The 16,534-nt window shown below is 43.6% G+C and overlaps 1 protein-coding gene across 2 annotated transcripts in view; it reads left to right on the top strand.

Moving 5' to 3' along the window:
• ARID4B (AT-rich interaction domain 4B) overlaps positions 1-16,534 on the top strand; it is a 1,313,885-nt gene that overhangs the window by 668,261 nt on the left and 629,090 nt on the right. For both annotated transcript variants that reach the window (XM_030198147.1, XM_030198148.1), the window contains exon 11: positions 2,781-2,923. In XM_030198147.1, coding sequence (XP_030054007.1) covers positions 2,781-2,923 — 143 coding nt within the window. The remainder of the gene's footprint in view (positions 1-2,780; positions 2,924-16,534) is intronic.

Here is a 16,534-nt window from a genome sequence, read left to right on the forward strand (position 1 = left end):
TATACATGTTATTCCTGGAATTTTGGATTTTTCCAAGTCCGTTTAGTAGCGGTTTATGGACTTGTCCTTTAGGAAACCGTCCAACCCCTTTTTAAACTCTGCTAAGCTAACCGCCTTCACCACTTTCTCCGGCAACGAATTCCAGAGTTTAATTACACGTTGGGTGAAGAAAAATTTTCTCCGATTTGTTTTAAATTTACTACACTGTAGTTTCATCGCATGCCCCCTAGTCCTAGTATTTTTGGAAAGCGTGAACAGAAGCTTCACATCCACCTGTTCCACTCCACTCATTATTTTATATACCTCTATCATGTCTCCCCTCAGCCGTCTCTTCTCCAAGCTGTATAGCCCTAGCCTCCTTAGTCTTTCTTCATAGGGAAGTCGTCCCATCCCCGCTATCATTTTAGTCGCCCTTCGCTGCACCTTTTCCAATTCTACTATATCTTTCTTGAGATGCGGCGACCAGAATTGAACACAATACTCAAGGTGCGGTCGCACCATGGAGCGATATAACGGCATTATAACATCCTCACACCTGTTTTCCATACCTTTCCTAATAATACCCAACATTCTATTCGCTTTCTTAGCCGCAGCAGCACACTGAGCAGAAGGTTTCAGTGTGTTATCGACGACGACACCCAGATCCCTTTCTTGGTCCGTAACTCCTAACGTGGAACCTTGCATGACGTAGCTATAATTCGGGTTCTTTTTTCCCACATGCATCACCTTGCACTTGCTCACATTAAACATCTGCCATTTAGCCGCCCAGTCTCCCAGTCTCGTAAGGTCCTCATGTAATTTTTCACAATCCTGTCGTGATTTAACGACTTTGAATAACTTTGTGTCATCAGCAAATTTAATTACCTCGCTAGTTACTCCCATCTCTAAATCATTTATAAATATATTAAAAAGCAGCGGTCCTAGCACGGACCCCTGAGGAACCCCACTAACTACCCTTCTCCATTGTGAATACTGCCCATTTAACCCCACTCTCTGTTTTCTATCCTTCAACCAGTTTTTAATCCACACTAGGACATTTCCTCCTATCCCATGACCCTCCAATTTCCTCTGTAGCTTTTCATGAGGTACCTTGTCAAACGCCTTTTGAAAATCCAGATACACAATATCAACCGACTCCCCTTTGTCCACATGTTTGTTCACTCCTTCAAAGAATTGAAGTAAATTGGTCAGGCAAGATTTCCCCACACAAAAGCCATGCTGACTTGGTCTCAGTAATCCATGTCCTTGGATGTGCTCTGTAATTTTGTTTTTAATAATAGCCTCTACCATTTTCCCAGGCACCGACGTCAGACTCACCGGTCTATAATTTCCCGGATCTCCCCTGGAGCCTTTTTTAAAAATGGGCGTTACATTGGCCACCCTCCAATCTTCCGGTACCACGCTCGATTTTAAGGATAAGTTGCATATCACTAGCAGTAGCTCCGCAAGCTCGTTTTTCAGTTCTATCAGTACTCTAGGATGAATACCATCCGGTCCAGGAGATTTGCTACTCTTCAGTTTGCCGAACTGCCCCATTACGTCCTCCAGGTTTACCGTGAAGTCAGTAAGTTTCTCCGACTCGTCCGCTTGAAATACCATTTCCGACACTGGTAACCCACCCAAATCTTCCTCGGTGAAGACCGAAGCAAAGAATTCATTCAGTCTCTCCGCTACGTCTTTGTCTTCCTTGATCGCCCCTTTTACCCCTCGGTCATCCAGCGGCCCAACCGATTCTTTTGCCGGCTTCCTGCTTTTAATATACCGAAAAAAAGTTTTACTATGTTTTTTTGCCTCTAATGCTATCTTTTTTTCATACTCCCTCTTGGCCTTCTTAATCTGCGCCTTGCATTTGCTTTGACACTCCTTATGCTGTTTCTTGTTATTTTCAGATGGTTCCTTCTTCCATTTTCTGAAGGCGTTTCTTTTAGCCCTAATAGCTTCCTTCACCTCACTTTTCAACCAGAGAAAAAAAAAGATAGAGAAAAAGGAATAGCTCAAGAACAGGGCAGGAAACACAGACACAACTGATTGTCTGCTACCACCCGCTACATGAAACTAAATTTTAAATTGAAAGCATACAAAAATGCCTGAGAAAATAAATGGGCTTTGAGGAGGCAGTGGAAGCAAGGAAAAGAAAATTCAGTTTTCAAAACAATGTTTGGGAGAACAGGTGCATCAAAGAAACCATGTGTACCTGCATTTATTGTCCTCAATTCTGATGCTTATTGAATTGTATTACTGAAAAGCTAACAAAATAAGTAATATCCCCCCCAAAATTAAAATGAAGTAAATGATTATGCATTATATGTAGATTTTTGGTATTTACTAGGAAATTTTATAAATGGTGCCCACATTTACGCTTAATTTGTTGCCCAGCTTTCGGCGCAGAAACACGTTCTAACGGATGCAAAGAGCTAAAATGGGACTGCAACGGCAGATCACACATGCTTACACGCCTAGTTATAGAATAGCGTCTTAAGTGTATTTGGGCGTAACTGCAAGGGGGCCATGGCCACAGGAGGTGCATGAGTCAGTCAGGGGCATTCTGGAAAGTTTGGGCGCAGTTTTATAGAATACTGCAGAAACACACCAGGATTATATCAGGTTGGGCACGGGATTCAGTGCCCAGTGCTATTCTGTAAAGAGTACTCATCCTGGAGCCATCTTTATAGAATAGCACAGGGTGCCATTTACTGAATCCAGCCCTTAGTGTCATCAAAATAAACTAGCCTGTTTTTTATTGGCAGCAGTGTAATTTCCTTCCTTCCTTTGTGTTAAAGCTCTGGAGCAAGCCTTTCAATTCCATAAGAGCAAAGCAATTCCAAACATTTGGAAAACCGAGTTGAAAGAAGAGAGCTCCAGCAGTGAAACAGAAGATGAGGAAGAAGCAGACCAAGAAGACAGCAGCAGTAGTGAAGAAGAGGTAAGTAGTGTCTGCTAGGTAGCACTTGACAAGAAAGAACTTGCTCTTAGGGAGCAGGTAGGGGCCAATATTAAACCTGTGGCAGTCAGGTTTTTTTGTTGTTGTTGTTGTTAACTTTGGCCACATCAGGAAAAATAAATCCACCAAATATTCAGTGCTGGTAGTGTTGCTGAATATTTGGCTGACTGGCACTTATCCAGTTGGCAGTAACTACTAACTGGATAAGAACCTTTGAATATCAACCAGATAGTGACCAGCTGTCCATCTAATTTATTATTTGTGACATTTATATTCCACATTATCCCAAACAAGCATGAGTTCAGTGTGGCTTACAATAAACAGAGATTAAATGCGTAAGAGAGTAATCTAGTTGTAAGAACCCAATTATACAGTACAATATTATAGATGTACTGGGATTGCTATTTATTTATTAGGATTTATTTTCTGCCTTTTTGAAGGCAATCGAGAAATTGTACATGAAACAGTGAGAAGACTAATGATAAGTAAAGAAATAACCAATTCAGGGGAGTAGTTGTTGCTTGAGTTATGGTTGTTCTTTGTTCTTTTTTTTTTGACAGCCCAGACCTGCCAAACAACTTCTTCTGGAAGTTTATGCCTTGGGCGCATGCCCAGGAAAAATCCTCCCACAGAAGTACCCCTATGATCAGAGCTAATAGTGTTCCTAAATTTGCATGCTATTAGCTCTGATTATAGGGACGTTAATACCCCGAACTTTTCTGGTGCTAATTTTAGAGCGCTGTTTGAAACAGCGCGGAGCTTCTGATCATCGGGCTGCAAGAGCACAATTGTCATATTTTCCATACAATTCTGTTTATAAACTCATGAATTGTGGGCTAGCAATAGGTCTAGTGTTCTTGTCACAGAGTGGAGGAGTGGCCTAGTGGTTAGGGTGGTGGACTTTGGTCCTGGGGAACTGAGGAACTGAGTTTGATTCCCACTTCAGGCACAGGCAGCTCCTTGTGACTCTGGGCAAGTCACCTAACCCTCCATTGCCCCATGTAAGCCGCATTGAGCCTGGCATGAGTGGGAAAGCGCGGGGTACAAATGTAACAAAAAAAAAAAAAAGATACAGCCTGTACTTCCCAATGTGGTGTTTTTTGTTTTTAAATTTAACAGAACAACATGGCTATGAACAGGGTAGGGTAACGGGAATGGAATACAGGTTGCGCTGGAGGGATGAGGAAAATGAGGTGAGTTTATTGAGGGAGAAAGCATGTTTAACATGAAAACTTGATTTTTAGCCTACTTTTCAGAATAAAACAAGGCTTATAACATTGCGGTGTATGTATTCTGTCCACTCCACTAACTTTTAGGTTTGACGACTATCCATTTTGAATCTGCAGGGTATGTCAGGGAGCACATGAAGATTCTGACAGGACTGAGTTTTTTTGTGGGGAAGTCTGCTGATAACCATTATATAGGTTTATTAGTTTTGGGTGGAATTCTTTGCAGTTTTATTAGACCCTGCGATTTCAGTTTCTTTCAACTTATAGGTTATCAATAGAAATCAAACAAAATAAAACATGGAAAAGAAAATAAAATGATACCTTTTTTATTGGACATAACTTAATACATTTATTGATTAGCTTTCGAAGGTTGCCCTTCGTCGTCAGATCGGAAATAAGCGAATGTGTTAGTTGATAGTTTATATAAGTGAAGCTTCAAAGCATTTCAATGACAGTCTAGCAAAGTGGGGGTGGGTAGGAGGTATGTATGGGTACATCAAAGCATTTCATTTCATTGATAGTCTAACAGGACGGGTGTGGGTAGTTGAGAGGAGAGTGATAAACAGAGCAATACAACTTTATGGTTTATAATGGGCTAGAAAACCCAATCCTTGTTAAGTCCTGTCTGTTGGGTGTCAAAATATTCAATCATTCTGACTTCAAAGGTCTTACGTTCCTGTATTGTTTTCAACTTATATAGTTTATTAAAAACCAGCCTGTACTGGGCTATAACATCATGACCTTTAATTCACAACCCAGGTTTTTCCCTTATTTTATAACTATTTTGATCCATGAGTCAACAATCTTTGGCCAAAAGCTAGAAACCACATTTCTTTCTAGAATCTGTTGCATAACTTTGAATTTGGCCAATAGGTGTCAGTGTTTTATCTCAACTATCAGAATCTCTTCTTTGCTTATTTTGAATGCTTCCTCTACAGTATCCTTGACTATAGCTGGTCTAGGGTTACCATATGTCCGTTTTTACCCGTATGTGTCCTCCTTTTGATGACACCACGGGGCATCTGGGCGGGTTTTTCCAGACAGCCCTCTGTCCGGGTTTGCAGGCAATCGGACAGGCTGAGGCTGGCTCTGGCACTGGTGGGCCTCAGGGTGTCCTCAGTGCCCTGGTGTTCTTTTTTTTTTTTTTTTTAATTAAATTTACATTTTGCTTCAAGTACAGTTCTTGAAATTAGAGAAAGATGATAAGTCAATAATAACTACGGAACTAGGATATTACATGGTATTTCAAAGTATTGATCTATTTCTCATCTTTAGTCAACTATTAGGGGGCATTACACAATTCTTAAGGCAATCAAAAACATAGAATAACAAAATTACTTCTGTAGTTAAGAAGAAGACCCAGGAATATTCATAGTTATTACGGAGTTGAAGTTATAGGCCTTGGTTGTAACATGAATGGCTCAGCTAGCTTAGTTTCCAAAAAAGAGTTTAACTGTTCAGGTTCAAAAAAAACCATATTTGATAGAGTTTAACTTTAAGACGCATTTGCAGGGAAAGATTAACCAGAATAAAACGCCCAATTGCTGAGCTTTCAGGCGCAATTTAAGAAACTCTTGTCTTTTCTTTTGTGTAGTCTTAGAGACATCTGGATACATTCTTATTTTACAATCCAGGAAATCTTGTTCTCTATGTAAAAAATATTGTTTAAGTATCCAGTCTCTGTCAGGTTGTAGTATGAAAGATACTTAAGTGTTGCAGTTGTCAATCCCACACTGGCTTCTTCAAGTATTTGTGTTAAGTTCATGTCTAAAGTTGCTAGTGGTTCATCAACTCTCTCTCCATGTTGTAGTTCCTTCTTTACAAAAGGCAAAATATAGTAAATTTTTGATATAGGAGGCTGTGACTATTCCAGAATTTTCAAAACATCAGTTAAATATTTTTTAAAGGTCAAAAGAGGTGAGATTGAAACTTGCTTCGGAAAGTTTATTAACCTAAGGGTATTTGAACGTTGGTAATTTTCTAAGATTTCAATTTTGTTTTGAAGGAAAAGATTTTTTCTTTAATAAGATTCACTTGGATTTGTTGACAATTTTGAATTGTCTTAGTATTTGTTTCAGTTTCTTTACTCATGGTTGTTAATTTGTTTTCCAGTATTGGTATTTTTACAGAGTCAGAGTAAAATTGCTGATTTAAAGATCTAACCTTTTTTGAAAAAGAAGCTTCCAAGCCATCCAAGGCTTCCCATATGTTGTTTAAAGTTGTTATGTCAGGCTTATTTGGCAAAAAAAGACTTACTTGGTAAGTCCAGTTCTAGATTGGACCCCACCGCAGGTTGTGTCAACAGTGTTTCATGGTTTTCCCCAGGGACTCTTTCTCCTCCTCCTTCACCTGCCGTTTCCATCGCGGGGAAAGTTGGCGTTTCCCGTCTCAAGTCGGCGCCCGCTCCTGGAGACCCCATTGATTCTTGTACATCCAGGGATTCCTGGGCCATCCTTGAGGTCAATGCCAGCATAGGAGGTGGGCCTTTCGTTTCGGGACTGAACGATGTTTCTTCTTCCAGCCGGAAAGAAGACAAACCTCTCCCCAAATTTTCCAGCAACGAAGGAATACCTGTTAAAGATCCTAGAGTGAGGAAGCGGTCGAGCGTCCCTGCTACAGGCAGAACAGGTGTCGCGGGGTTAGCATGTTGTCTGCCTCTCCTTTTTGGCATTTTGTAGTAAGGAAACAATGCTATTCAAAGCAAGTAAGCAGGTAAGATCAGAGCTGCTTCTTTCATTTCTTACTCGGTCGCCATCTTGCCCCCTTTCCTTTAGTGCCCTGGTGTTCTAGTGGCCTCTTCGGGGCAGAAAAGGACCCCACTCTTTTCTGCCCGGAGATGCCACTCCTGTTCGCTACTGGCGCTACTTCAAAATTGCTGCCGAGACTTCAAGTGGCGGCCTCTCGAGTCTTGGAAGATCACCGTCACTAGGCCACCAGGCACTTTACAAGAGGGGAGGGGAGGTGGATCATGGATGGAATGTTAGTAGGGGTGATGGAGGCTTTCTTTTGGGGGGGGGGGATCAAGGTGACTATGTGGCATGGGTGTGGGGAGGGGCGTGACAGGGGCCTGGTGGGGCAGGAGGGGATGTGGGGAGGGGCGGGGATGGTGTGCGGCTATTGATGTTCTCTTTTTATGTGAAGGCAAATATGGTAACCCTAAGCTGGTCTGAACAGAAACCAGGCCAAGAGTTGAGCCAAAGTTTCTTGGCCTTCCCTCCAATCCCTCTCCTGTCCAACATGGATTTAGTGAAGGGAAATCTTGCCTCACCAATCTATTACATTTCTTTGAAGGGGTGAACAAACACGTGGGGGATCCTTTGAACTGAAGGCATATTGCGTTTAAACTACTGATGTCATAAACATCTTGAAACAGCTTACATGGAGAAACTCTAGCCATAGTTGGTGTGACTGACTTCTCCTGCACGATTGTCTTCACAAGTGGTGTAGAACTTTAAGCTAAGTTTTTGTTTTTTTTTAATTATAAGAGAAAGTCTTTGGGATCCAGTATTCCTGTGAAGTTACAGAAGTGCATAAGTATTGCCATACTTGGAAAGACCAAAGGTCCATCAAGCCCAGCATCCTGTTTCCAACAGTGGCCAATCCAGGTCACAAATACCTGGCAAGATCCCAAAAAAGTACAAAACATTTTATACTGCTTATCTCAGAAATAGTGGATTTTCCCCAAGTCCATTTAATAACGGTCTATGGACTTTTCCTTTAGGAAGCCGTCCAAACCTTTTTAAAACTCCGCTAAGCTAACCACCTTTACCACATTCTCTGGCAACGAAGTCCAGAGTTTAATTACACATTGAGTGAAGAAAAGGTTTCTCCGATTGATATTAAATTTACTACTTTGTAACTTCATCGAATGCCCCCTAGTCCAAGTATTTTTGGAAAGTGTAAACAGAATCTTCATTATTTTATAGACCTCTATCGTATCTCGCCTCAGCCGCCTTTTCTCCCTAGCCGCTTTAGCCTTTCCTCATAGGGAAGTTGTCCCATCCCCTTTATCATTTTTGTCATCCTTCTCTGCACCTTTTCTAATTCCACTATATCTTTTTTGAGATGCAGCAACCAGAATTGAACACAATATTCGAGGTGCGGTCGCACCATGGAGCAATACGAAGGCATTATAACATCCTCATTTTTGTTTTCCATTCCTTTCCTAATAATACCTAACATTCTATTTGCTTTCTTAGCCGCAGCAGCACACTGAGCAGAAGGTTTCAATGTATTGTCAACGACGACACCTAGATACCTTTCTTGGTCCGTGACTACTAACGTGGAACCTTGCATGACATAGCTATAATTCGGGTTCCTCTTTCCCTCATGCAGCAATTTGCACTTGCTCACATTAAACGTCATCTGCCATTTAGACGCCCAGTCTCGTAAGGTCCTCTTGTAATTTTCACAATACAGATGGGGATCCCCACAGGACGTTTGACTCACCAGTGAACTCCTGCACCCTTGAGTGAGCTAAGTAGAACTATCTTTCAAATATTTTCCAGACATTGTCAACATAATGGACAGCTCAGAATATATGGTGGTAGGGATAGGAAGGCAGGAGTGCTATGATGGTTTAAGAGGTGTTAGCAGTACTATACTGTAAAACGATCCTGTGACCTCTCCTACTGAGCACTATTAGCATATAAAAAAGAAAAAATATTTATATTACACAATATACACCATTTTTTATTAATTTTTCTTTTTTATTTTATTTTCTAAAAAAAGACTGAGTGGTTTCTGTGTATGATACTTAGTTAAAAGTTAATGCCAAGAAGTGCAGAGTGATGCACCTGGGGTGCAGAAACCCAAAAGAGAGATACTGAAAAAGAGGGGAAAGATTAGTAAGCTCTTCTCAGGAGAGAGACTTTGGGGTATTGGTATCAGAGGATATGAAGGTGAACAAACAATTTGACAAGGCAACATCTGTGGCCAGACATAGGAGCATAAGCAACAGACACAAGTCGTTGGTGAGGCCCCACTTGGAGTAATGTGTGGGACACAGTCATACTGGGCTACAAATTATATCGTAGTGATAGGGTAGATAGGATTGGAGGAGGGGTAGCACTGCATATTGAGATCCTTGACTCAGATAGGCTGCAAATATTGCAGGATACAAAACCCCTATTGGAATCTTTGTGGATTGAAATTCCACATGAAAAGGGGGAAAAAACAGTAATAGGAGTGTACTACCGTACACCTGGCCAGGACGAGCAGATGGACGCAGCAATGTCAAAGGAAATTAGGGAAGCCAATAAAATGGGCAATGTAATAATGGGTGATTTCAATTATCCGGATATAGACTGGGTTAATGTAACATCAGTACACGCCAGGGAGATTAAATTTCTTGATGAAATCAAGGACAGCTTCATGGAACAGCTGGTTCAGGAGCCGACAGAAGGAAAAATACTAGACTTAGTCCTTAGTGGAGCTCATGATCTAGTGCGGGGGGTAAGGGTGCGAGGGCCGCTTGATAACAGTGATCACAATATGATTAGTTTTGAAATTGGCATTGAAGGAAGTGAACTTAGGAAATCAAATACACTAGCGTTTAACTTTAGAAAAGGTGATTACGATAAAATGAGGAAAACGGTGAAAAAAAGACTAAAACTAGCAGCTCGCAGGAAAAAACTTGCATCAGGCATGGATGCTGTTCAAAAACACCATCCTAGAGGTACAGGACAAATATATTCCACGGATTAGAAAAAGAGGAAAAAAGACCAAACGTTAGCCGGCGTGGCTAAGCAGTAAGGTAAAGGAAGCTATTCAAGCCAAAAAACAATCCTTGAGAAAATGGAGAAGAGAATCGACAGAAAATAATAAGATAAAACATAAGGAATGCCGAGCCAAATGCAAAGTGGAGATAAGGAGGGCTAAAAAGGACTTTGAAAAAAAAAGTTAGCGTTAGAAGCAAAAATACATAGTAAAAAGTTTTTTAGACACATTAAAAGCAGGAAGCCAGCTAAAGAATTTGTTGGGCCGCTGGACGAAAGTGGTGTTAAAGGGGCGATCAGGGATGACAAAGCCATAGCGGAGAAATTAAATGAATTCTTTGCTTCGGTCTTCATCGTGGAGGATTTGGGAGGGATACCGGTGCCGGAAAGTGTATTTGAAGCAGGCGAGTCGGAGAAACTAAACTAATTCACTGTAAACTTGGAGGATGTAATGGGTCCGTTCTGCAAACTGAAGAGTAGTAAATCACCAGGACCAGATGGTATTCATCCCAGAGTATTAATAGAACTTAAGAATGAACTTGTAGAGCTACTGTTAGTAATATGCAATCTATCCCTAAAATCAGGTGTGGTACCGGAAGACTGAGGGTAGCCAGTGTTACGCCGATTTTTAAAAAGGGTTCCAGAGGAGATCCGGGAAATTATAGACCGGTGAGTCTGACGTCGGTACAGGGCAAAATGGTAGAGGCTATTATTAAGAATAAAATTACAGAGCACATACAAAAACATGGGCTGCCTCACCAATCTACTGCATTTTTTTGAGGGGGTGAACAGACGTGGATAGTGGGGAGAAGGTGGATATTGTGTATCTGGATTTTCAGAAGGCGTTTGACAAAGTGCCTCATGAAAGACTCCAGAGGAAACTGGAGAGTCATGGGATCGGAGGTAGGGTATTACTATGGATTAAGAGCTGGTTGATGGATAGGAAGCAGAGAGTAGGATTGAATGGTTAGTATTCTCAATGGAGAAGGGTAGTTAGTGGGGTCCCTCAGGGGTCTGTGCTGGGACCGCTGCTTTTTAACATATTTATAAATGACCTAGAGATTGGAGTAACTAGTGAGGTAATTAAATTCGCAGATGACACAAAGTTATTCAGGGTCGTCAAGTTGCAGGAGGAGTGTGAAAGATTACAGGAGGACCTCGCAAGACTGGGCGATTGGGCGTCCAAGTGGCAGATGAAGTTCAGTGTTGACAAGTGCAAAGTGATGCATGTGGGTAAGAGGAACCCGAACTACAGCTATGTCATGCAAGGTTCCGCGTTAGGAGTCACAGACCTAGAAAGGGATCTGGGAGTCATCGTTGACAAGACGTTGAAAACGCCTGCTCAGTGTGCTGCGGCGGCCAAAAAGCGCACAGAATGTTGAGTATAATTAGGAAAGGGATGGTAAACAAATACGAGGATGTTATAATGCCGTTGTATCGCTCCATGGTGCGACCGCACCTCGAATATTGTGTCCAAGTCTGGTCACTGCATCTCAAAAAAGATATAAAGGAATTGGAGAAGGTGCAGAGAAGGGTGACGAAAATGATAAAGGGGATGGAACGACTTCCCTTTGAGGAAAGGCTAAGAAGGTTAGGGCTATTCAGCTTGGAGAAAAGGCAGCTGAGGGGTGATATGATAGAAGTCTACAAAATAATGAGCGGAGTAGAGTGGACAGATAAGCGTTTGTTTACACTTTCAAACAATAATAGAACCAGGGGACACAAGATGAAGCTAGAATATGGTAGTTTTAAAACAAAGAGGATCTGAAGGCGATGAAACAGTGTGACAAGGCGGTGGCCGTAGCTAGAAGGTTACTAGGCTGTATAGAGAGAGGTGTGACCAGCAGAAGAAAAGATGTGTTGATGCCCGTGTACAAGTCATTGGTGAGGCCCCACCTGGAGTATTGTCTTCAGTTTTGGAGGCCGTATCTTGCTAAGGATGTAAAAAGAATTGAAGTGGTGCAAAGAAAAGCTACGAGGGTGGTATGGGATTTGCGTTACAAGACGTATGAGGAGAGACTTGCGGACCTGAACATGTATACCCTGGAGGAAAGGAGAAACAGGGGTGATATGATACAGACGTTCAAATATTTGAAAGGTATTAATCCGCAAACAAACCTTTTCCGGAGATGGGAAGGCGGTAGAACGAGAGGGCATGAAATGAGATTGAAGGGGGGCAGACTCAAGAAGAATGTCAGGAAGTATTTTTTCACAGAGAGGGTGGTGGATGCTTGGAATGCCCTCCCGCGGGAGGTGGAGGAGATGAAAACAGTAACAGAATTCAAACATGCGTGGGATAAGTATAAAGGAATCCTGTGCAGAAGGAAGGGATCCTCAGGAGCTTAACCTAGAATGGGTGGCAGAGCTGGTGGTTGGGAGGCGGGGCTAGTGCTGGGCAGACTTATACGGTCTGTGCCGGGGCTGGTGGTTGGGAGGCGGGACTAGTGCTGGGCAGACTTATACGGTCTGTGCCGGGGCTGGTAGTTGGGCGGCAGGTATAGTGCTGGGCAGAATTATACGGTCTGTGCCAGAGCCGTTGGTGGGAGGCAGGGTTAGTGCTGGGCAGACTTATACGGTCTGTGCCAGAGCTGGTGGTGGGAGGCGGGACTGGTAGTTGGGAGGCGGGGATAGTGCTTTGCAGACTTAAGCCTCTCTCACCCTAAAATGGTAAATCACTTATCTCTGGAAATTCAGGGCTATACTGGAACATTCACTCACCTCAGCTCACTTTCAATATCAAAGTACCCTTTTTCAATGTCACTTATTTCACTTTAAACTCATAAATATACTTTTATTTCTTATATTTCACACACTCAGCATACGTTTCTTTCTGTCTCACTCTCCATGTTCACAGCCCTGGTCTTCAGTTCACGACGAGGTGGAAAATTTTTTCCCCACCCAAACCAGCCCCAAACCAGCCCAAAACCCGCCCAAAGTCAAACCCCGCCCCTAACACCCCCACCCCCGCGTCATCACCCCCCCCCCCGCCGTCATCAACCCCGCCCCTGCCATCATCGGCCCCGCCTCCCCCGTCATCGCCCCGCCCAAAACGTCACTAACCCCGCCCAAAACGCCACTATCCCCCCCCCCCCCCCCCCCCCCCCCACGGCCAAAAAAACCACTTAAAAAACCGCCCAAAAGACCCAAAACAAGCCCAAAAAACCGCAACCCGCCGCGGGCAAAAATTTCCTGTGGCGGGTCGCGGAAAATCGCCCAATTGGGCGGTAAAACCGCCCACCTGGCAACACTGACGACGAGTCTCCCTAGCAACTCACCCCCAGTAGAGGAACACCTGACATCACTCAACCAATCAGCTTGTCAGCTAAAGATTGGTTTTTTTCTTAGATGTATGGTTTAGAATTTAGCTGTCCCTTCCCCCCATAAAAGGTACTGCAAAACTTCCTACACAGAGAATTTCAAAGTCAATTTTAACCTGACTTGTACCCAAAACAGAAAGGAACATTTTAAAGTACAATCCCCACCTAATCATGGTTTATTTCTTGAAAAATAAAACCACATTTAAGAAACATCTCACTTTCTTCAGCTAACTCCCAAACTAAACTTTAAACCTTTTCCAGCCAGCAGCATCCACCAACACCCTGGAACAGCCCCCCCAGAGCCCCAGGAATAAAACATTTAATATATGTTACCATATATTACACTAAGCCTTTTATTAGCAAGCCTGGCCAGAAGCCTCCCACTTTTATTGGCAAACCTATATAGCTGGTACTTATAATAAATAGCCGATTTCTGCGTCCTCTCTTGTAGGGGTTCTTTATGGGCCTGCTGCGCCTCTAATAACTGTCTGCGAGTTCCCAGTTCATGTGTCTGACCATACTTCTTTCGCAAGGCCACCAACTGTCTCTGTAGTCTATTCACCTCCCTATTCCTGGCCCTCTTTTTATGGGCTAGATAGGATATAGTGTCTCCCCTGAGTACTGCTTTGGCCGTTTCTCAGAAGAGAACTGGATCTTCTCTATGCTGCTCATTATTAATGCTGTACTCTCTCCATTTCTCCACCAGGAAGGGTAAAAATTGAGTGTCTCGATATAAATGGGCAGGGAATTGCCAGGCCCCCAATGCGGGTCTCCCTTCTCCTATCCTAATCTGTATTCTCACCCAGGCGTGGTCCGAAATCATTATGGGGCCAATCTGAGCTTCCTCCACTTTTGTTGTTAACTCCCTTGAGATCAGTATATAGTCTATTCTAGACATTGTTTGGTGGGCTCTGGAGAGATGTGTGAAATCCTTATCTATGGGATACAGTAGTCTCCACACATCAACCAACTCTAATATGTCATATATCCTACAGGTACCTCTCTCCCTTCTGGCCAGGTCCTTCCCTGTTGGTTTAGATCTGTCCCAGGCTGGGTCCATCACGTCATTCAAATCTCCTCCCACCACCAGTGGTATATCTCCAAATGCATGTATTTTGCATGTGATTTGTGCAACAAACTGCTTGTCATACATATTTGGGGCGTGGATATTACAAAGCAGGAGCGGTTGTCTCTCTACAATCACTGAGGCCAAGACATACCTCCCCCCCTTGTCAGCCTCTACATTAAGATTTTTCCTAATTAAGATCACCACTCCCCCTTTTTTACCCACCGATGGGGCATCATATAGCTCTCCCACCCACCAGGTCTTCAACTTCCCATGTTCTTCCCCTGTGAGGTGCGTTTCCTGTAAAAGTGCAATTGACACTTTTTTATCATTCAACGCTTTCAGTATTTTCTGTCTCTTAATCGGGGAATGGATACCCCCCACATTCCATGTCATGATCTGTAATGTTGTCATGTCACACCTCTCTCTGTGCTGCTCCTTTTCCCCATGTATCCGCTTTCCCTCTGTTTACACCAAGAGAGTGTCCCAGCCCCCACCCCCTCGGTCTGTTGAGTGGTCTCCTCTACTCTCCCTTGTGCTACTCTTAAAGTCCTTCTCGTGCTGTTCTCTTTCCCACTACATGCATACAGGTTGGTCCCCCCCGCCCCCCCTCCCTCCCCTTATACTCCCTTTCCCTAACTCCTCTCTTCCCCCCCTCCCCTCCTCCCTCCCCCTTTGTACCCACTTCCTTCCCTCTCATGCCTGTAGGCATAACCTCCTGTATTTCCAAGGCTAGGGCGCCTCTCAAGCCTTTGATTTTCCCTACCCATCATTCTTGTCCCTGAGCCCCTGTGCTCACCTAACCTTTGATTTTTAGAGTAAGTCCAGTGTATATGTCCATGTTCTTTGATGTCCTCTGTATTCGTGTTCAGATCTCTCCTAGCTGACGTCTTGCAGTGCCTGCTCTCTGTGCCAGCTTTTCAGTATTCATCCAACAACTGTCCCAACTTCAAACTTTCACAATCCAACTAACAATAGAAAACAACTGCTTCCATAACTGCAGCTCCATAACCAGGCAGCCTGCCAACTCTCCACTCTCTGTGCAGGTCTAACTCTGCTGCTTCTTTAAACTTTTATAACAATAAGTTCATGGGTTGACCTCCATGTCAGCTTGCACAACCCACTTGGGCTCTTCTCTCCTCAGCAGACCTCCGTCCAGACCTCATCCAGACCTCATCCTTCCTGTCCCTTCGCCAGCATCCTTTCAACATATAAGTTCAATTCTTCCGCGTTCTCAAAATATACCGCTTGCCTGTTTTCCATCAATTTCCGTTTTGCCGGATAGAGAAGGCTAAATCTGTATTTGAGCCCGAAAAGTTTACACAGTGGTGCAAAGCTTTTACGCACGGCCAACACCGCTGTAGAATAATCTTGGAAGCATAATATTTTTTTGCCTTTGTAATCCAATTGCTTTCCATTGCGCAGTTCTTGCAGGATAAGCATTTTATGGGCATAATTCAAATATTACTACTCTAGGCCTGCCTGCATCTTCTCTTCTCTGGCCAAGCCTGTGCGCTCTTTCAACTCTCAGCGCTGTCCACAACTCCATGTTACCGAGGGTTTCCGGCAGCCATTTCTCCAGGAAGGCACTCAAGTTCCGTTCAAGTAGGGTTTCGGGCAGCCCCACGAGCCTCAAATTATTCCTCGAGCGATTCTCGAGATCATCGAGCTTCGCCTCCACCTCCGCAAGACGTGCCCGGATTCGCGATTGTTCTTCAGAGACTCTGTTGATGTCGTCCTCCGCCTGCCCCACATGCTGCTGTACTGTTTGTAGCTCATTGAACAGCTGTGTATGCCGCTCCGTCAGCACTTCCAATTTGTCCAGGATAAGCTGTAATTTTACCCCCACCGCCTGCTCGACCGCCGCTTTCACCTCCTCTGTAATCTCCGCTGCCCACATTGAGCTAGGCGAGGACGACGCTGATTCAGCTAGGTGCCCCGGAACAGTTCTTTGTCACGTTTTCACTGCTCCATGCCTCCACCGGAAGTCGCCAAAAGCCTCTTAAAAAGATACTACATTGGGCAGCATTTGCACCAGGGCTCTGTCAGATGACTTCACCGAGATGTGAGAAATGAAGTCTTTATTGTCCTTAGAGAATAAAGTTTAAGGGAGTGATATAAGCCAGCACCTCTCAGTGTTTTGCTGAGTGCTGCTGGCATTATGTCCAGAAACTCAGTGCAAGGCCATGTCCGGGCTCCTGCATTGAATTTCTGGATTTACACAGCTGGGTACACCATACCTAGTTAAATGCGATATTTAGCAC

This window comes from Microcaecilia unicolor, chromosome 3 (assembly GCF_901765095.1).
Source record: "Microcaecilia unicolor chromosome 3, aMicUni1.1, whole genome shotgun sequence".
Classification (NCBI taxonomy): Eukaryota; Metazoa; Chordata; class Amphibia; order Gymnophiona; family Siphonopidae; genus Microcaecilia; species Microcaecilia unicolor.